The 22421-nt window shown below is 39.4% G+C and overlaps 1 protein-coding gene across 1 annotated transcript in view; it reads right to left on the bottom strand.

Moving 5' to 3' along the window:
- Positions 1-5340: 5340 nt before the first annotated feature.
- The window catches only part of TMTC3 (transmembrane O-mannosyltransferase targeting cadherins 3), a 48679-nt gene continuing 31598 nt past the window's right edge, over positions 5341-22421 (bottom strand). Inside the window, exons 10-16 of the mRNA XM_065415773.1 lie at positions 19705-19853; positions 15149-15269; positions 13428-13539; positions 10470-10573; positions 8852-9021; positions 8033-8259; positions 5341-6285 (exon numbers count right to left, since the gene is read on the bottom strand). Coding sequence (XP_065271845.1) covers positions 5468-6285; positions 8033-8259; positions 8852-9021; positions 10470-10573; positions 13428-13539; positions 15149-15269; positions 19705-19853 — 1701 coding nt within the window. The 3' untranslated portion in view covers positions 5341-5467. The remainder of the gene's footprint in view (positions 6286-8032; positions 8260-8851; positions 9022-10469; positions 10574-13427; positions 13540-15148; positions 15270-19704; positions 19854-22421) is intronic.

Below are 22421 nucleotides of genomic sequence, written 5' to 3'. Positions count from 1 at the left end.
AGAGTGGGCTATGCAGAATTCCCACAGTCGAATGGCCTCCTGACAGAGGAGGGAGGAGCGGGCCCCCCTTGTTTGTTGATGTAGAACATGGCCGTGGTGTTGGCTGTGAGGACCGCCACACAACGACCCTGCAACCGCTCCTGGAAGGCTTGACAGGCAAGCCGCACCGCCATCAGCTCCTGCACGTTGATATGAAGGGAGAGCGCGGACGGGGTCCATAGACCCTGCGTCTGAATGTCCCCGAGGTGGGCGCCCCATCTCAGGGCTGACGCATCCGTGACTAGGGACAAGGAGGGCTATGAAAAGGGACTCCTTGGCAAACCACCTGGGGATTTAGCCACCAGCGGAGGGAGGCCAGGACCCACTCTGGGATGGTGACCACCAAATTCAGGCTGTCTCGACCTGGGCAATAGACTGATGCCAGCCAGGCTTGTAACGGGTGGAGTCGAAGTCTGGCATGCCTGGTCACGTATGTGCATGTGGCTGAGAAGACTCAAGCAACTTCTTGCCGACGAGGTTGGGAAGCTCTAAAGGCTCTGGACAAGGGCCACTATAGCCTGGAAACGAGCGTCTGGCAGGAGGGCTTGTGCTTGCACAGAGTCCAGAACCGCCCCGATGAATTCTATTCTCTGGGTCGGTTCTAGTGTTGACTTTGCCACATTGAGAAGAAGGCCTAATCGATGAAATGTGTCCTTAACCAAGCAGAGGTCGGACTGCACCTGTTCTTTGGTGCGTCCCTGGATAAGCCAGTCGTCGAGGTAAGGGTATACCTGCACCCGCCGTCGATGAAGGAAGGCCGCCACACATTTGGTAAACACTCGGGGAGCCGTGGAGAGACCGAAGGGAAGGGCCGTGAACTGATAATGTTCGCGGTTGACCACAAAGTGGAGGAAGCGTCTGTGCGCCGAATGAATCGCTATGTGGAAATACTCATCCTTCATGTCGAGGGTGGTGTACCAGTCTCCAAGATCCAGGGAAGGTATGATGGTGCCCAAGGAGACCATGCGGAATTTCAACTTTACCATGCACTTGTTGAGATCGCGCAGGTCCAGAATGGGCCGAAGCCCTCCCTTTGCCTTGGGGGATTAGGAAATATCAGGAGTAAACCCCCCTGCCCCTTAGCTCCCTTGGAACCTCCTCGATCGCCCCCATGGCGAGGAGCGTCTGAACCTCCTGAATAAGGAGTTGCTCGTGAGAAAGGTCCCTGAAGAGGGACAGGGAAGGAGGGTGGGGAGGAATAAAATTGGAGAGAATATCCTGCTTCCACTGTGCGGAGGACCCAGCAGTCCATAGTTATGTAGGACCAGGCACAGTGGAAGTGGGATAGATTCAAGAAGGGTGGGGTAGGATCCTGAATGAGGTCCGGGACATCATCCTCGAGCGTCCCTTCAAAAGGTCTGTTTTGAGCCCGACGAAGGCTTGGACGGGCCCAGGCCTTGCAAAGACAGGGGGTTGGAGGGCTTCCTCCTGCCATTACGCCCCTGTCTCCTATAAAAACCCTGCCTCGGTCGAGGAGGAGGATAGGAGCGCTGTTGTGGCTACAGGGGTTTGAAGGGTTTCCGCTGGGTAGCCGGTGTGTGCATGCCCAGGGACTTTATTATCGCCCTTGAGTCCTTAAGGCTTTGTAGCCTGGAATCAGTTTTGTCCGAAAACAGGCCCTCTCCATCTGACGCTCTGGTGGCAGGCTGGAGGCTTGCAGCCAAGAGATACGCCTCATCGCTATCCCCGAGGATAAAGTGCGTGCAGCAGAATCCGCAGCGTCCAGCGAGGCCTGCAACGAGGTCCATGCCACTATTTTGCCCTCATCAACCAAACTCCTCTCTGGACTCAGGAGGTACTAACTCCTAAAATTTCAGCATGGAGTTCCAGGAGTTAAAATTGTAATGGCTCAGGAGCGCCTGCTGACTAGCGATCCTGAGCTGAAGACCCCCGGCAGAATAAACTTTGCGCCCAAACAGATCAAGGCGCCTGGCGTCCTTTGATTTAGGAGCTGGAGCCTGGTGGCCAAGCCGTTCGTTCTTGTTCACCGATGCTACCACTAGTGAACAAAGCTGCAGGTGGGTGAACAAATAATCGTACCCCTTTGAGGGGACAAAGTATTTGCGCTCCACTCCCTTAGCAGTCAGTGGGATGGATGCAGATGTTTGCCAGATTGTTCTGGTGCTGGATTGGATAGTCCGAATAAGGGGTAGGGATAACATTGATGGAGCTTCCGCTGACAGAATATCCACCACCGGGTCCTCCACCTCTACCACCTCCTCCGCTTGCAAGTTCATGTTCCATGCCACCCTGTTCTCCCAGCAGATATTGGGGTGATTCAAGTCCCTCACGAGAACCAGGGCCTGTGATCTAGTAACTTCTGTTAGTTGCCGGAAGAAAGCTTTGTCCACCTCATCCCCCTGGTCTGGTGGTCTATAGCAGACTCCCACCACGACATCAGCCTTGTTGCTCACACTTCTAAACTTAATCCAGAGACTCTCAGGTTTTTCCCCAACAAGTTCCATATCACCAGCCACTGTTCCCATAATTGTGTCAGTTAGAGAGAGAATAAAACAGTGATTCTCAAACTGAGATCAGCGGACTACCTGTGATCCACAGAGCACTTGATAGTGGTGCGCAGAGGGCTGGCAGTTCACATGGTGCTGCTTTCCTTGTCTCTAGTTTGTTAAATCACATTTAAAAAACACAAATATATGAATACTTTCCAAATTATTACTTTTCCATGTAAATAATTGCTGTAGTAGCACCAAAGAGGTGTCTGAGACCCACTCAAAAACATTTGAGAGCCCTCCAAAAGAGGAGGGATGAGTATGCCAGGCTAATTTTGAGATTAACACAATTGTCATGATATAGCAAAATTTCTGCTTCTGTTGCTTGAAGCAGAAGTCTGCCCAGTGACAGAAAGGATCATGACTGTGCAGGTGACTTATTAAGATCCTAAGCAGAGGCTGGAGAACCTGATCTGAGGACTAACTAAAATGCCAGGAAGTAGACTGGCTACTGATAGGTTCACACTAAAATTCCTCTCCTCCTAAAGGGCTTAGAGAAAAAGTCTCTCATGTAACAAATAGATACATAACATTAGATTTTATACATCATCTGGCCTATAAAAGCTTTGTTCCTGCTGTAAATGTGCTGCACTATAGTAACACTAGATAAGGCAGTCATGGCCCAGATCATTTCCTCCCATGGAAGATCCCATGAGGACAGGGAGAAAGCATAGGGGAAGAAGGCTGAGGTTTCCACACCCCTCTGTCCCAAGCCTGGAAAATCCTTGAGGAACCATGGAAAGCCTGGGTCAGCTGCAGAGGAGTCCTGTATTTGTACACTGAAGGTGGCTCCCTCCCTTGGCTTGGTTAGAGCTGTGATCCTGTCCTTAGCTGTGGGATTACAAGGAGGAGGGAGATAAAACCGTTTGTGGAAAAAAAGATAATGCAACCAATAGTATCTTTTTCACCAAATTTCCATGGAGCCAGATGGGAGATGTGTGCACTTTGGCCCCTACCCACACTGAGCTTCTATCTCATCTCCCTATAGCATCAACTCTGGACTTCAAGGGGAAGCCTCCACAAGGTCTTTTTTGGGTGGGGAAGGAGAATATGGTAGTACAGACAGTGAAGTGGAGGCACCCGAGTGCCCTTAACTATGTACAGAAGGATGGCGTTCAGGGTCGTCTTTGTGATCTTATCTAGAGTCCACCATCTAAATGTGAATATTAATTTCTTCCTGAATTGTTTTCCTTCCTTGTTTGAAATGAAGGGCTAAAATAACAGATTAATAAAATAAGAGATGATTTGCCAAACTAAATGTTTATTTAGGATTTTTTTTTTTAAATTCAGCCTGTAAAATTACTTTTTTTTTTTTAACTAATTTAATTTTAATTAAGTTAGATCTATACTACTTGAAACTAAGCTAACAGGAAGACTCCTAACCAACAAAATGCAAGTAAACAGGAAATGGTACTTAGCAGTGTGTTTTCATAGCTCTTAAAAAATCTGATTATTGTTGAGCTCACTCGAATGTGAATATAATTTGAAATACATAAGGAGACTCCGCATTAAACCGTGATTTTCATGCTTCTTTTCATGTTTCATATCTACAGTAAAGCAAGACAAATAAGCAATTTTAGGTAATCAACAGTATATTTAAACAAAAACATATGCATAACCACAAGGATAAAAACAATGTTGAAATTATCGAACACAATGTTTCATGTGAGAAATTACATTTGTGCATTGTGACAGACATGTTAGTGGAAACTTTTTAGGAATTCAGTAGTCAAAATAAATATTTAATAAAAAAAATCATGCTTACTCGGTGACAAAATATCAAGCAATAGAGGAGTTTGGTGTTTGGAAGTAAATCAGAAGGTACATTTCCTTATGTTAAACAGTGCTGAATTTAGTGGCTTAATTATTGTAACACTGCCCTAAAGAGTAGGTAAATCATTTTTATAATTAGTTTCTGTTGAAAGTCACAAGATTAAAATACAGTTTGATGACTGGAAATAATAAAGCCAGTTTACTATACATAATGAATAATTTATTACACCATGGGATCAATTGATACAAATGCACCATGGGCCACTGCATAGCATACTAGTTACTGAAGATACATTTGTCAGTGTCCAGTGAACTCAAGAGCAAATGAACCAACTCCCCAAAGGTTTGATGTACAATGATTTTTTACAACTAGATGACTGGTAGTAGAGAAAGATGCATATGCATCTTTTTCAAAAGGAAAAAACACAGTAAAATGTCAAGAGAGCACCACAGGATTTCTATTTATCAGTTAGATAAAACGGTACAAATGATTTTTATAGTAAATGAAGAACAATTAAAACATTATTGTATCATCCCATATTTAGAAAACAGTTGCATTTATTATTTTAGTGTGTTGTTTCATCAGTGTATATTGTTTGAAAAAAAAATACCTTAAAAATACCACTGGTGACAGTGTGTGTATTTATTCTTTGTTAAGCTCCGGAACACTAGTAATGCAAAGAAAAGTTTACTGCATAGTGAAGATCTAGAAAGATTTAAATGGCAGACACATACTGAAATTTAGAAAAAGTTAATAAAAATAGAATCATACAGAATCAAGCCGCAATGTATCTGGGTTACCCCATTAACTCTCCATTGAGATTTTTTGATGCTTCCTTGAGAATACTGTTATGGAGTCTCTCTGGCCATCAGTATCTTAGTGTTAGAGTGCCATTTTTCACCATTAGAAGATCCATGTTTTCTTCTCATACTCAATCCCCAACTCAAAAAACTTGATTAAATGTTACGGATTTCTCAACAGATTGTTCTCTGTGTTGTAATGCAGCCCTCTTCTGCTTGTTAAATGATATGCTGTTAATATTCTTTCCATTTTCAAAGCACCAGTCTAATTTCCAGTTTGATCAAACATTATGCAATAATTAAAAGTCGTGTCCTCCCCCTGCTCTATTGTGACATGATAAAGGCTATTCACCATTTAAAATACGTTCAATCTCTTCTAGTCTTTTCAAAGCAGCAACTCTTTTTTTTTCAATGTCTTTGATTTCTTTTGTAGATTTTTTTTTAGTCTCTTTGTCTGTGTTATTTTTTTCTGTTCGTTTCTTGCTATTTGACTGTCCTTTGTTAATGTTACTATTCAATGTCTGGGTGGTTTTCTGTTCATTTTTTACTTCTTTCAAGTTTTCAAATGGAATTTTTTTCCCCCCCACAGCTGCAGTCCCATCTGCTGGAAATGTTGACTGTTCTGCAGCACCGAGCAATGAAATTTTACTTCTGACTATATTTAAATGACGTTGAATATATTCCTCATGCGGTGCTAATACCAATGTCTCAACAAGACATTTTTCTGCTTTTATTAAGTCTCGTTCCTCAAAATAAACTACACAAAGATTATGTTTTCCTTGTACATTGTTAGGATCCATTTCCAGGATTTTTTCAAAACACTTTTTAGCTCCACTTATATCTTTCTTTTGGTTCATTAAGATGTCGCCCTTTAAAATCAAACCTTTGGTATGATCAGGGTAATATCTCAATAACTCTTCCAGGACTGGCAAAGCCATCAGCTCTTTTGCAGTCTGAGAATAAAGCAGTGCCAAATTAAACAAAGCGCTTCGGAAGCCTGGTTGTAACCTTATGGCTTTCTTCATCCAAGACTCTGCTTCAGCATCTCTTTTGTCATCCATTGCCAGCATACCCAAGTTGAAGTAGCCATTTGCATCTTGTGGTTCCTCTTTCACATAACTTAACAGCCTTTTCTTGGCTTCAGGTCTAAGCATAGGGTCACCTAAAGTGACAGAAAATACATTTCAGATATTTTTCCAAACATTTTTAAAATAGCCCTGAAAAATGTTAACATAACCCCTAAATTAAAATGTAACATTCTTTAATATTATATATGCTTAGCATTAAATAAAGCTGCAGAAATGGTGGGGTCTCAAATGCTACTTAATATCTTTGAAGGCTATAAAAGATATAATTATATCATACTGCTCTTCCCTGTTGAAGAAGAAGTTTTAGCTTTGATATGATAGATCCAGATAATGGGATCTCTACAAGTCTGAGAAAATGTGAGCAAATAGAATGAGGAGAAAAGGTCATTTCGGACAAATAGCTCTTGCAAAGGAAATCTGAGTGAAAGACCTCATTTTATTGTTAAAGAATAGATTTTAAGGCTGGGAGGGACAATTAGATCATCATGTCTGACCCTCAAAGCCAAGCTAAAATATCTTCCAACAGCATATCAAATCCAAGATCCTAGAATCTTCCACAATTACAGACAGCTCACATAATCTATTTTGCACCTTTTAAAGTTTTTGTGTTTCAAATTTGGTCAGATATGAATTTTGTTTAAATACTGGAACACACACTGCAAAGAGGTTGTGGTCTGATCAGGTTATGGTGAAAACTAAGTAATGGCTCATTGCACCTTTTACAATACTCTACTACATATATTTTAGTATGGGATTTTGCTCAACTTTATGTAAAATACACATTATGCCTATTTAGAGACAGTTCACTCTTCTTTTCTCCACAGTAAAAAGTAAATTTGTAGCTAGTTACTTTTGCCACATAATCTTAGTAACTGTCAATGTGCATATACAGGGTTAATTTAACCATACTTTTCAAAAACTTCTACTAGAAATTAAGCACAGTAAGTGAAAACTGATGTAGATTTACATTAGCCACTGACATTACAAGGCATCATATAGAAAGAAGCAGGTATTATTTAACGCCAGCTTTAAAGCCCACTGCAGTCAATGGAAACTTTTAGTCAGTGAAGAATAGATAAACATATGTAAAATACGTATCAACATTTACAAGCATTTTGTGAAACTGGTTAGAGACGAGGATTTTATGTATTTTCTGTATCAGGGGTGGCCAAACTGCAGCTTGGGAGCCACATGCAGCTCTTTTACAGTCAAAGTGCAGCTCCTGGAGCTCACCATGTCCCCCCCTTCTCTGCCTAATAGACTGGCAGGGAGGGGAGCTCGGGGCTTCTGGCCTCTGGTGGGGCTCAGGGCTTCAGCCCTGCGGGTGTGCCTGATGGGGCCCTGAGCCTTGGCAGGCACCTCCCATGGGGCAGAACTCTCAAGCCCCACCACCCTGTTGCAGGGCAGAAGCCCAAAGCCCCAGCAGGGAAGCCCCACAGGACTGAAGCCCTGAGCCCTGGCAGGCGAGCAGGTTATGAAAATTATCATATGTGGCTCAGAAGGTCAATAAGTTTGACCACCCCTGCTCTATATGCTAAGAAGGTACCTTAAAAATAAATGGAAACTTAAAAACAAACACATACATCAGATGGGTTACATGCACAAGTAAAACCTTGGTAAAACTAAAGAAGTTTCATAATGTCTAGAAAAGCCTAGAGGGCAACTATGAGAGGAAACAGTTTCTTCTCTTATTGCAGTTCTTGAGAAAAACATAATATGACTGTTTTCTAAAGATGATAAGTCAGAATTCATTAGAAGCTTAATTACGGTGTGTGTGATAAATACAAATATAGAGTAAATATTTTAAGCAAAACAACATACCAGATTCTTGCATGAGTAGTGCAGAATTGAACAACGCCAGTTTATGTTTAGGATTAAGTTCTAATGCCTGGTTGAAGTTCTTCAGGGCTTCTGTTGGATCTTTTAGTTCAATGTAAACAATTGCCAAGTTGTACCACAAGTCTGCATTGGTTCTGTCCAGTTCCAGGGCTCTAAGATAAGCTTCCTTCGCTTTCACAGGCTTATTCATTTTTAAAAGTAATTCACCCCTGTTGAGGAACCAAATTTCTGTTTAACTTTCATGTCGAAGAAACATACACATATATTTTATAATAAAAAGTTAACAGTTTGTTTCCCTAAATTTGAGGGCTGTGGAACGGGAGTAAAGAAAACTTTAAATAATCAGATAATGGGATTTCATATCAAAAGACCTATTCAGGAGGCTTTAAAAAGGCAGCACTGCAGACACAGGAATTTAGGGCAGAGCTTGCTGTACTGTCCATTTGAACAGGCTGCAGTTTGGGGCCCCAACCCTAGTGGATATGAAAAGAATGTTGTGAGTAAGCATTCTTTAAAGCAGGATGGTTTATACTGATATACGAAGTTATAACGTAGAACAAGCTTGGAGGCAAATTACCAGTAGCAGAAGTTCATAAACTGGGATTGAACTACAACCAACAAAACTGTATCTTGTTTTCAAATGTAAACTGAGATTTTTTTTTCCTATTCTCAAACAAACAGCTGAAAACTAAATCCATTATAGAGTAAATAAATTAAGTTGTATATTGGTGTTCTGTAATATTAAACAAAACTTTAGTATGTTTTGAAGAATAAACAATCTCCAAAAATCAACAAAAATACCTGCTAATGTAAGCCTGTTTGAAATCTGGCCTCATACTAATTGCTTGTCGATACAACTGATCTGCTTCTTCAAGGCGAGATTCGTTTGCCCGAATCAAGTTTGCAAGATTTATATAAACATTTAGATGGTTAGGAGCAACTCGTGCTGCGTATTTTTTACCTGGGATAATCTGGCAAAACAAACAAACAAACAAAAAATCAGTGGAAAGTTAAAAACAAAATCAGAAAGAACTCATATAGTTAAACGCATGAAGCTGCTTTCCAAACTTCTTATATCATCAAGGTAAAACAGGATATATATATATATATATATATATATATATATATATATCTATCACACACACACACACACACACACCTTGAACTTACAATGCCGTGTCAGCACTGAAAATATGCATTCTAAAACATCCCTTCCCTCCAAAAAAAAATAGGAGAGTGCAATTTGATATGCCAAGAACCTTATTTAAAAAGCCATATCAATTTACCAGTAGTTTAAAAATCAGTGGCACAAAATTTAAACTATAGCTGGAATATCAGGTAGTTGACAGTATAGCTTAAATAACATAATTGGAACCATGGCAAATACTTACCCACCAACTTACAGACCCAAGGAGAACCCTTCCCATCCACTCACTAGGAACATGGATATTTTTCTGACAGGCATTTTAACTTCACTTTTCTCTTCTCCATCCTAATGTTATATTGGTACCATCAAAGCTCCTATGAAAGCTGGAAGGGCCACTATCTGAGGTGGATATCAGGACAGCCCTAACATTTAAACTGCATCAGATCATCAATAACCCTCATCTTGTTGCACTACACAGCAACAATTTAATCACATACTTCCTTAAACTATTCATAACAGTGTACAACTTTACACATTAAGTAAGGAAACAGCAGAAGCACTTGCTGCACGATGGTCAATCTTTAATCCATGATGCGCCTGAGATCTTGTCTACATTTGCAGCTACATGCAACAGAAAAAGGCAGGCTGTGTCCGGGCTCTGGGCTTCTGCCCCCCACCCCAGGACTCCTGCCACGGCTCTGGGCACCAATCTCAGGGCTTCCTCACCCAGCGGCTCTTAGGGCTGGGGGTTCCCGTTCCTGCTGACTGCAGCCAGGGCAGCCCAGGTTCAGGGCCTCTGCCCTGCTCCAGCCAGGGCTTGGGCCAGCTTCCACTCCCCGACCCCAGCCGAGACAGCCCGGGATCGGGACTTCCAGCCCCCAGCTGGGGCTCGGGGCAGTCTGGGATCGAGGCTTCAGCCCTGCAGCTGCAGTCAGGGCTCAGCGCACCTGGGCTTGGAGTTTCTTCCCCCGGGGCTCCTGCTGGGGCTCGGGGTGACCCAGTTAGGGCTTCTGCTCTGGGGCTTCTTCTGAGGTTGGGACCCCCATGGTTACAACACCCTGAAATTTCAGATGTAAACATCTGAAATCATGGAAGTTGACCAATTTTAAATCCCTCTGGCCGTGAAATTGACCAGAATGGACCATGAATTTTGTAGGGTCCTACTCATGCTAGCTGGGTGTGCAGCGTCTGTACTCTACAGGCCATCATAAGTGCAGACATACCTAGAAAAATTTCAAAGGATGGTAGTTAAAAAACAACATTACTACTTACCTGTGGCATCAGTGATTTAGCAATCATGTATGACTCTTCTGCTTCTTTGGTTTTGTTTAAATTTTTATAAGTTCTTCCTACGTTCATGTGGGCACCAATATCATCTTTAAAAAAAATATTTAATATACCATTCATGTCTCATATAAGTAAGTGTAATTAAAAATCTATGCCTCATGAATATTAAATATTAATACCTCCATTATAAGTGTAAGCCAAAGGAGTATTAAGGAGTCACTGATGCCTGCTGGAAAACTGACAAAATATTCTAAATGAACTGGATTTTGGTCACACTTCTTGTGGATCTTCCCCTTCTCCTTTCTTAAAGAAGGAACTTTTTATTGAAATAGCATCTGATGGCTGAAGAGTTCTAACTTTTCCTGACACTTCTCATCTGAAATCACAGTTCTGTTTGTGACAGTAAAGGAAAAATCTTCACAATAACTAACTGTGGGTGAACCACAATGGTGCACAAGCGTCTGCACAGGGGCAAGTTATACCACATGAGAATTATATAAAAATTATAACTTCAGGTTAAGAGTAAGCAGGAGATAAACTCTTACTTTTTCTCTTTTATAAAGACACGGATATCATGACAAAATGGCCGATGTTGGTATGGTGGGGCCTGTGCTTTTCTTGGCGGGGGGGGGGCTAGGACGCCACCCTTTACCCGAGGGCCCCGCTAGTGGCCTGGGTAGGTGGTAGTAGAGGAGGGAAGTGGGGGGAGGGGTCTGGGTTTCCTCCTCACTCTGAGCCCCAGCCCCTCTCAACACCTGCGGGTTTCTTACCCTCTTCCCCCTTGGGCAGGGTTACCCTCGGTCTTTGAAGCTGGGGAAGGGAGTCTCCCTGCTCTGCTGGGGCATGGTCTCGCTTCCTCCAGTTCTCTGGTCTTTCAATTCTCAGCAACACACCTCCAAACTCCAGTCCTCTCGCCTTCCTCGCTACACACTGTCTGCCTGAAGCAGGGTTTTTTTAATTAGGTTCCTGACAGGGCCTTAATTGGCTACAGGTGCTCCAATTAACCTGTAGTAACCTTCCCTAGAGTACAGTGAACCACGTCTTAATTAACCTAGAGCTTACATATCTCCCCTCTACCACTCTCCCACTGCTCCTTTGCCCTGCTGTATCACAATATACAAAAGAAAAGGTAACACAGGAAAACATTATAAGCAGAATTGTGTCAAGATTATTTATTCATAACAAGTCAGTAGATCCCTTTTAGGGTTTTCAAACTCGGTAAAAATCGATTCTTGGCTAAAGCACTCAGTGTTCAGAAGCTGATGTTAGAACATTGAACAATATTGTTCTAAGCATACTTTCTACATCATCCCATACATTTTGATTCCATATGTGATAACAATCTAGGAAAGAATCTGAGGTGAACGACTGCAGTACTTTCTACATAGCTATCCAGCAAATCAGTTCAAGTAGAATTGACATGAGGATGACAATTCGGCTCACATGGATCGATGTTTTTTATATGACTTTCTAGTGAGAGACTTATCAAAGAACAAATTATAAGCATTTCTACAAAGTTCTTTTACAGACAGAAGCAGGCCTTACATGCTAGTCTTAAATCAAACAAAATGCCCTTTCGGCTTAAAGGACTTTGACATCCCAAAACAGAACCCAATGGGCCTTTTTATGTCTTCTTTACAGAATAAGGCAGAGGAAGTAATCAAATAAACCCTACATAATGTAGAAGACTAAAAGTCTGATTCTGATAAGAGCAGCAAATAGATCTGAACGCTATCCACCTCACTAAAATACAAAACCACTTTCAAGAAGCCAGGAATGACTTCCAATTCTTTTTAGAAAATTTCTGTTTTCCTTTCTTTTGGCTAATTTTACACAATTATTTGAACATATTAATCTCAGATAACTTTATTGACAAAGGAAGTGCAATCTATAACAGTTTTGTGACCCCAATTTAATACACAGCACTTAAAAGGTTAATTCATAATTGAGTAATGGCAAGATGAAACATCAAAACAAAACAATTCTTTCAAAAGCTTTTTGAAAATAGTAATAGTACTAACAGTTTGAAGTCATTTTGAGACTACAAAATCACAAACAAACCACTAAAACAGGAAGAGTGTGGATCTCAGATCCACATGTTTGGCATACAAAAGCTAAATGATCATAAGGGTTTTTGGTTAGTAATTTTTTTCTCACCATGGCAACTTAAGTGCAAAGAACCTATAATTAGGTGACAATAATCCTTTTTCACTCTCTCCCCTTTGTTTTTAAACAGCTAATACCCTAACAGCTGTAACGGCATCGAAAAAAAATCAAAACTTGATTTTGGGTTTCAAACAAAACAACCAACCATACTATTAATTATAATGCACTCCAAAACCACAACTCCTACATAATAAAACATGTACTGTGCATTGTAAAGAAAGTCAAAAAGCACACCAAATTGTGTGTAGTGTGCCACAAATATGATATGCATGTTAAACTGTAAGTTATTTACTTTTTCCTTTCAGAGTTTTGAAAACTAAAAAACAATATATCACAGTATCACCTGCATCCTTTGGGTCAATACAGTATCAACAATACATAAAATATAAGGAATATGTATTTAGTATTAATATTGCATATGTACTTAAGCTTCATTAACCTTTGTTACAACTTAAAATTGTATTCCTTTTAAGAGATTAAAAACCCTGCATTTCTGTACATCCACAAAACTTTACTCAGGAAAGTTTACAATAAGATAATATTTTGTTTACATTTCTTACAGAGAATAATCTCACCATAGTCAACCTACTAAATACATTACGTGATTTAAAGTTCAGTTATGGAAACAAACATAATTAATACAGAAGTAATTTCTTGAAACAGTGCACTTAGAATAGACTACAAAAAGAGATTCCCTTACAGAATCAAATTATTAAGAAGAAATCCTCAACACCACTGAATGCACCTGAGTAAATGAAATTCATCAATAACTTTTACCTGGTTGCACTCGTGTGGCCTGTATGAAGAATCTCAAAGCTCTTTCAAAGTTCTTTTCATTTTCTAAAGCATGACCCACATTATTCCATAGTTTGGCATTGTTCTTATTTACCTGAATATAGAAGGCATACAGATATTAAATTTCAAGTATATATCACTTATAGTGCTTTTAACTATATTGAATACATTTAAAGAAGCAAAGCAAATAATTTAGAAAGTTATATAAATTCCATGAAACTACTAAAAAGAATATCAAATCACAGATTGGGAGAATTACAGCAATTAAAGTAAACTTGTTGCCCAGGATCTGTTTTCTTTACCAAGCTCTGCTAAATTCGATCCTTATAAAAGTCCCAAAAGGTTCCAAGCTGTATTACAATTCTTAAAGGGAAATGGGCATCCAAGAGTAAACAGACTTCCCCTCCTCACCTTTAATTCAAAGATGGCTTATTTTTGGGGCTCAAATTTTTCAAAGATTTGGTCCTCAACAGAATAAATGCATCTGTGGGTTCATCCAAATGATCAACCCGCTATATAATACCTTCAAATGTATGCTTACTGTGCTTACTCACAATCAAGAAAAAGCCCCAATACCTAATTTTTTTGCACATTAATTCCAATGTGAGATGACACACTGGTTTTAAAACATTCTCAGAAGCAATTCTTTGGGCATAAGGATTGCCATGAGGCAATGTAACTTGTAAACCAAACACCGCAATTCTCCAATATTATCATGCTCAACTGCACTTAGAATTTTGAAGAAACTGGCTAAAAAGGTCTCACTGCACAGTAAGTAGTGGGGGCTATTGTCTGGCTTGCTGGAAAAAGGTGTGTACTCTTTTAAGGACTAGAGAGCCAGGGAATGACTTTCTGCTGCAGCTGCACACCAGGCCAGTGTTGGGACACTGACCCATCCTCACTCCAGGTGACCAAAAGAGAGGGGGAACTATATAGGTCCATGCCAGTGCAGGAAAAGCCCTCTTTTACCTGGACCAGGCAGAGCAGTGCCCACCCTCGCGCCAATGGAAGTGGTGAAATATTGAGGTTTGTCAGAATCCACTGTGAGCACTGCACTAGTTGCTACTTTCTTTGGGGGTTGGGAAGGAATTTTTCCCTCATCGCCAGATTGGCCAAGGAGAACTGTTTTTTATTTCTACATTCCCCACAGCAGGTTCAGGGGTGCTTAGTTGGAGCAAACATGAAATGAGAGTTAGGCTATGACATTGCAACTAATTATGTAAATGTGGGGTGGATGTCCAGTACAGGTACTCCATATGGAATGGATAGTGATCAGAAAAAATGGACTGGCAAAGGAATTAAACGAGGTAATCTTTAAAGGAGCAGAAGCGGAGGGGAGGGGACGGGGAAAGAAGGGGGGTGTTGTGGCTCCTACGACTGGAATGGCAGGGAGCCAATCCCCTCTTCTTTATAGCCCCACCCTCCATAAACCTCATTCGAGGTCGGGGATGGCAAGGTCCCAACAGCGGGTTGGTGGGGACCAGGATGGGTAAGGGGGAGGGCTGATGGAAGCCCACCGGGTATATCTATTGAAACAATTATGGAATTACCAGAACTGAATTTTTATCTGCTGGGTACCCAGACATTTAAGAATAAAATTGTGGCTTAATTAAACCACATGTAGCATCTCCTGTTCTTCTTCCAGCACAGCCAATGATCCATTATCCACTTGCCCTACGCCACTTTGAAACATAACACCGTACCTTTAAAGCGGACATAAATAAGGTGTATTCTGATTCCCAATCCCAGTTTCTGTGCAGTGTTTTTAAGGCATGAGTGAACAGCACTACAGACAGACAAATCCAGGACAGCTTTCTCAGCACACTGTTAAACAAACAAAAAAATAAAATAAAATAAAATAAAACCAGAGCTGTACAAATACTGACCACTACACAATTTCAATAATATGCTAAGGGGGATATTTTACCTCCTTTCAGAGAATAGGTATAATTGTTACCCGGTACTCATTGGTGAGTTAAAGCAAGAAGAGAGAACATTTTGCAATTGCTATTGTAATTTATTCCAACTGAACACTAGCAGCTAATTTAAACTCTGAACTTTGAGGAAAAGAATATTTAGCCTCAAACTTTTGTTATTTACTGTATCAATTGTAATGTCACAATGTCCACTTGATAAATAAGTTCATTACAATAATCCACAACAATTTTCTACAACTAAAATAAAAATGTGGGCGATTCTTACATATGACAAACTCTCAAAAGTCGAATTCAAAATTAAGGCAATGAATGGGATCCTGAAGTCAAATGAAAAAGTTATTTAAGTATTTTAAAAATCAGATATTGAGAACACGTACTAGGTCATCTATTCCATCATCTATGTCTAATACAGGACCATCCTATACAAGTTTTTAATGCAGTTTCTCTAACTTTTTACATAGTTTGGACGTCATTTTAGTGGAGAGGTTGTCTCCTCGACCAACTTGTCTATTCACAATCACATAACAGCCTGTGGCACATAACAGTGGCAACTACAATTTCTTAAATGGAAGAAAGTTTTAATGCATCTTTAGCTTTTTTTAATCAGTTTTAGAAACTGAAAATAATGGGGAAAATTCAGCATTATGTGACCAGTCTGTTCCTCAATACAACTTCATCAACAAGGAATTATTGTTAAGTTCTAAGGTATGTGTTATACAGGAGGCCAGATTAGATGACCACAGTGGTCGCTTTTTGCCTGAAACTATGAAAACTTCTTTTTCTAGAGTTTTGTCCAGTTTATTTTCTATCCAGACTGGGTGTTTTGGGGGGTGCTACTTGGTTGATCTGAGATAGATATAGAAGATATAGTAGCAGCCTAATCATTTGGACCCCAAATCCTAATCCATCCCACTGGGAAAAAACTAGTAAGGACACAGTAACCTTCTGGTAAATACATTTCTATTGTTTGGTTTTAAGACAGCTTTAAAATGCTTATCTTATGCAACCTTGTCAATGTAAACAACTTGTAGTGGCTCATTGTTGTCAGTTATTTCTTATACTGTATGTTCTATAATAATTGTTCCCAATGTGCTGTATTTTTGGAATAAGAATGAGGGACTGCTGCTTCTCTAGGGGACATGATGAAAACAAAAGGCTTTTTAAATGTTTTAGATATTGTGCAGACCTAGGAGGAAGACAGGCCAGAAAAACTATGGTGATTGGCACACGCCTTATTATTCTATTTATATATCAATCATTGCCCCTTTACCCAGACATCATTAGTTCTCTTTTCAAAAAGATATATGTTATTCCCACACCCTCCTGAGAAAATGGGCCCTCTCTCTTTACGTAAGACCCTCTAGGTGCCTGTGCGAATGGTCCTGGGAGGCCATGGGAGACCTGAGACCTTCCTATGCACATAGTGTGCAGGGATCAGATGGCAGGTATCAGACAGCAGGCAGTCTCACGTCCATTTATAGGGCATTTGCTCTCATGTCACTGTAGTGCTAGGGCTGTGAAAGTGTGACTGGGAGTTTGTGCAATGTCTCCTATGGGGTGAACCCTACACAGAGAAGCTGCCACTGTCCATCCTTAGCTCTGCATCTCGTAAAATTATACCAGTAATCAACATTTTTAAATATACAGCAAACTGAAATATATTTTATTTGAACATTATATAAACTATGCAGTTAAATATAAACAGGAGACAGTATTCATCCTTTAAATAAAGTATAAGTCAAGTTTGAACATATTCTCCTTAGAACAGATTCTTAATTTATATTTCTTTGTGCTTAATCTTTAGAAAGTGTATAGCAATGTTAAGGAAAATAAAATTAAACAGTTGTGTTTCTTTGATATAAAAACAGATGGGACTAATTATTAGGCGTAGAAAGGCTAGGTCTACTTAGCAGCAACATTAGCATGTAACCTGAAATAAAGAATATTGCACTGCAATAGAAACTATTTGGTTTCAAATAAATTTATTATTATTATTTTTTTATTAAAGAAAAAGCCAATTATTGACACTAACACCTTTTGGAAAAAAGATAAATCACAGAGAATATAAAACTCATGAAGAAATGCTCAGTAGTGAACCATACACTCAGTTAACAGCACCACTCAGGTTACAAGATGAAAGACTACCTGCACTGTAAATTATCCCTAGGAATAGGTTTTCAAAGTAGCCATTCCTCTATAACCTGAAAGACACCCCCAATTTGCTTTTCACCAATACATTCTAGAAACTTAATTAAACAAGTCAAATCCTTCCAGTTTACAATTTGTGGATCAGGAGAAAGAGGGAGGCAAGGACTCCATTTCCAAATTCAATCTCAAAACAAATTTTAACCCAATTATTCTACACTTAAGCAATTGTAAAATATCTTACAATTCGGATGTGGTAGGGCACTAAGAATTAGAAATATTAAAAGCTAATAAAGCGCTCAGGATAAAAGATAGCGAATTAATCAGGGAAATATCAAAGAAACCCAAATATTCCTCTGCGAAGGTGGTGGTATGAATTCCAAGATTGCTTCACAATATTTGAACCTGAAATATTAAGTGATGCAATGGGATTAAGTACATTAGCCTTTCACCTTTGCATATGTACAGTGCAGACACTTTAAAAGCAAGACACTAACACAAGGCAGAACAACATTTTGAAAGCACCTGTGATAATGGTTTGGGATCTATGTTCATCCTACACATATACCAACAAAAGTAGCTTCTTTTACCTCCAAGTTTTAGTTCAAGAAGTATATTTAATACAAAAGTAATTTTAAAATTACATACAGTCCCTTAATCTAAGACACAATTTTCAAGATGTCATTGGTTCCTCTGACTGGTGATAATTTTTTTTTAATAGAAACAAGGAAGATTTCAACATAAGCAGGTGAGTAAATATTCTTCTCCCTATTCAAAATTTGCATTTTTTCATTGTCATAAATCAAAAGACCCATTACCACCTAAAAATAGCAGAAAGGTGGAATTTCATGGCTCTCTCATTGCAAGAATCTACAAGAGCCAAATGAACACCACATTTTAAAGCAATGACACTAAGTCCAAATAACATTTTGGATACAAGTGAAAATTACTGCACCACACCTTAAGCAGGGAGGGCGGGGGGTGCATTGTCTGACTTGCCAGAGAAAAAGGGTATACCTCTTTAAGGGCAGAGGCGAGGATGTTGCTGTAGCTGCAGAACATATCAGTGTGAGGATGCTAACTCGCCCCTCTTCCCCGGTGACCAGAAGATGGGGGAGAGTATATAGGTACGAGCCGGGTGAGGGAAGCCCTCTTTCATCTGGACCAAGCAGAGCAGCACCCACCCTTGAAAGTGGTGAAATACTAGGTTTGGTCAGTATCCACTGTGGGCTCTCTGGTAGGCGCTGCTTTCGCAAGGGGCTGGGAAGGAATTTCCCCTCACTGCCAGATTAACCAAGGCAGAGTGGGGTTTTTTCCACCTTCCCCACAGTGGGAGAAAGGGGAAGCTTATTTGGGGTGAGCAAGGAAGAGGTGTTAGTCTATGAGGTTGCAACTCAATTCTATGGGGTGGCTGTCCAGTGCAGGTACTCCATAGGCGAAGGATACAGTGATCAGATAGTTTGGTAAAGAATTTAAAGAAAGTGTTTGTTAAAAGAATAGAAATAGGGAGGGTTTGGGCTCCTATAACTGGTACAGCATGGAGCCAACCCCCCCCCCCCCCATTATAGCCCCACCTTAACCCTCATTTGAGGGAATAGGGGGATGGTAGGGTCCCAGCAGCAGGTTGGCTGGGGACCAGGATGGAAAAGGTGGGGGGACTGATGGAAGCCCCCCAGTAAATATTGAAATGATCATGGAATTACCTACACTGTACACTTTTATCTGCCAGGTACTCCCAGACAGTTAATAATGAAGTTTGTGGCCTAATTAAACCACTCCTGTCCTTTTTCCAGTATAGCCTGACAATATGTTTGAGGACCTCCTCCCAAGTCCCTTGTGGACATTTGTTCACATCACAAAACTGCCATATAATTCATCCTGACTGGCAGTCCTTGTTCAAGACGCAACCTGGACTGGAATAACAGATATAACATACAAAGACAGAAACATACCTGGTTAGAGCTCTTTAGAAGAAGCTTGCAGAGCCACTTATCTACCTTTATTTTATAATGAATAAATAGATAAATATGTAGTAATACTTAACATTTATATAGCACTTACATCAGACAATCTCAAAGCATTTTACAGATATTAATTAATTATGCATGGTTTCTGTCCACTATCTTTATTCATAGAATTACACATACGCCCCCAAAAAACCCCTAATTTTGACCTACCTTTTGTTTGATAGTTTTTTCCACCCATGTGCTACTAGAATGCAGAATCCCATGCTAGGGACGTACAACACTCGTTCTGCTACTACAAACCCAACAGGAAAAAAGAGGTTTGATGCAGGAATGAATGGCAACACTATTAAACAGAGTGCCTAGAAAACAAAAGCAAACACGAACTAGTAATCAAAACTAGAGTTACAAATTGTGCCTGCCACCTGAACAAATAGAAAAATAATAATAAAATTAAATTAAACAATCCTTATGAAAAGTAGAAGACTAAGTACACTTAACAAATCTCAAGTGTAATTTCTACGTTACACCAAGAATAGACCTCTTTCACATGGGAGGTAATTTTTAGTCTACAAAGAGAAAGAACCCATTTTTGCTTAGTAACCTATGAAGCGTTACCAATTAACTTATTTGGTTGCCTACAAGTTGGAAGTGGGGAAAAAGATCCATCTGCTAACATTTCTTTAAAACAACGGTTCTCACACTGCATGAAAAACAATAGGAAATAAGACAAATAACCCCAAACAGCAAGACCAACTTTATACCATAATTTTTAAGAATTTCCCACTGATTTCAATGAGGAATTCTGCATATAAAAAGTGACATGAGATGGTCCTAGGTTCTAAATCACCGTGTTTCAGTAATGTGAAAGTCAGAATTTTCAACATTATAGCTCTTACAACTATTCTTTTTTGCCCTGTATCCATGTATATTACTTGTGTGCTGTTAAACTTGTGCATTAGTATATGACATATGAGCATCAGAACCATAACTGAATTTCCTAATTTGCCTTGAAATTATTTGCCAATGGTTTGAAATAAGATTTAATATTATCTTTCTTATACATTACACAAAACTCTGAATTGTATAATGTAACAGCTCTATCAGAGAAGTTCTAGAATCCAGTTGCATTGGTTATTGAACCATAATGTAGCCCTTTGAATCCATCTCAGAGCTTTTGTCATATTTAAAGGAAGAGAATGAAACTCTTCCCATGACACTTTAATGGTACTTTCAAACTTGATTTAGACCCAGTTATGTTTGGATTCATATTCCTAAACATGTGGCTAGCTGAATTCCTATTATCAATAAGTATGTGAAATAATTATTGTGAACATTCTTGTCCATTTTAAAATATTTCCCTCACAACTCTTACTCACATGTTGTTCACTCCAAAACTAACAGTACAAAATATATGTGTTGGTTTTAAAAATACTTTTAATCAAGTATATTTAAGAAGACATTTGACATTCAAATAAAAAGACAAGTTTTGGAAATTGCAATTTGATTTAAAAGCATTTTAACCAATTTACACCTTTTACAATTACACATGGAGTGAATGCATGCCAAATATCTCCATAAAGTCAAAATAGTGCATGTTCATTCCATAAAAATGGTTTTGTTATTGAAACTATGACCAATTGCATTTATATTTGCTACAGCTCACAATTATATAGTGGACCTGAAAACAGAAACTGGCAAAGTCATCATTTAGACTATGAAGGAGTTTAGACAAGCCTGCACATAGTCCTGAGCTATCCTAGGGCTGTTTCTACACTAATTTCTTTTGTCAATTTCTCCCACTGCATAGTGGTAGCTCTACAAATGGAACACAAGTGCAGACTGGCTGCTGGTATTTTTGCCACTGAATCAGACTCCTCCTCCCAGAGAAGTGACAGTATAAAAAGCCCTCAACCAAGCTACACTAGCACTCCCTGAATTGCTAATGCTGGTGGAGCTACTTTGCAGTAACTTATCAGAAAGCTCAACATAGACAAGGCCTAAATTAACTTTATGTTGATTACACTGTTAGGAACACTCAAAAGCTAAATCCATGAAATGATTTCATGAAGGCACTGAAAAAAATTGATTTAACTAAATTTGCTTACATTTCCCATTTTTCTTGGGGCTTTTTGGATGCATAAATCTCTCAAGGGAAGCCAACTGGCTGGAAATCTTCAAGAATCTACTTATGTGACAGTTCAGTAAATTTACAAGCCCATGTTGAAAAAGAAAGAGGTATTTTATAAACCTGACCAAATATTAATACTGAATCTCAAATACTCTGACATTTGCAGTACGTATTAATAAATATAGCTTCATATAGGAATTAAGTTATGCTACCATAGATATATTTTAACTCTCATACTGTAATAGATGCATCTTTAACAAACAGCCATATAACCTGAATTTCCCTTTCATGCTATAAATTAAACTTTGCCATATTTATGGCCACTTAACCACTAGCAGCTCGTAGTTTTATTGGAATAACCTAGATCTGAACTTAAAAAATTGTTTTGCTCTAAAATCATACTTCCTTATATTAAGCCTAACTGACTTTTCATGTTCATTTTTGTAATCTGCTGAAAAACTTTCAGAAGTATAAAATAAATATATAAGTAAAGCATTGCAGGTGTAATCCAATTTATTTGGAAAAAGGCAAGAGTTACTTGTGTGTAGAGTTTAATAAGAGATACATAATGTTACTAATATACTTTTCTTTGCAAGTCTACTATGGCACAGTCCCAGTTCCTTTTTCAATTAATTCCCTTACTAGAAGAGTGAACCAACTCTCCAAAGACGTGGTGGTAGGAAAGGATATTGTCAGATATTACTACTTATTGGGAAGAAGAGAAGAAAGTGGACAATTTCCTTTAAAAAAGGTGTATACTCTTTTTCGAAGTTAGTTTAAGTACCAATTCATAGTCATG

This window comes from Emys orbicularis, chromosome 1, assembly GCF_028017835.1.
Source record: "Emys orbicularis isolate rEmyOrb1 chromosome 1, rEmyOrb1.hap1, whole genome shotgun sequence".
NCBI classification, from domain to species: Eukaryota; Metazoa; Chordata; order Testudines; family Emydidae; genus Emys; species Emys orbicularis.
Note: the sequence above shows the minus strand (reverse complement) of the source record. Positions and strands in the feature narration are given on the sequence as shown.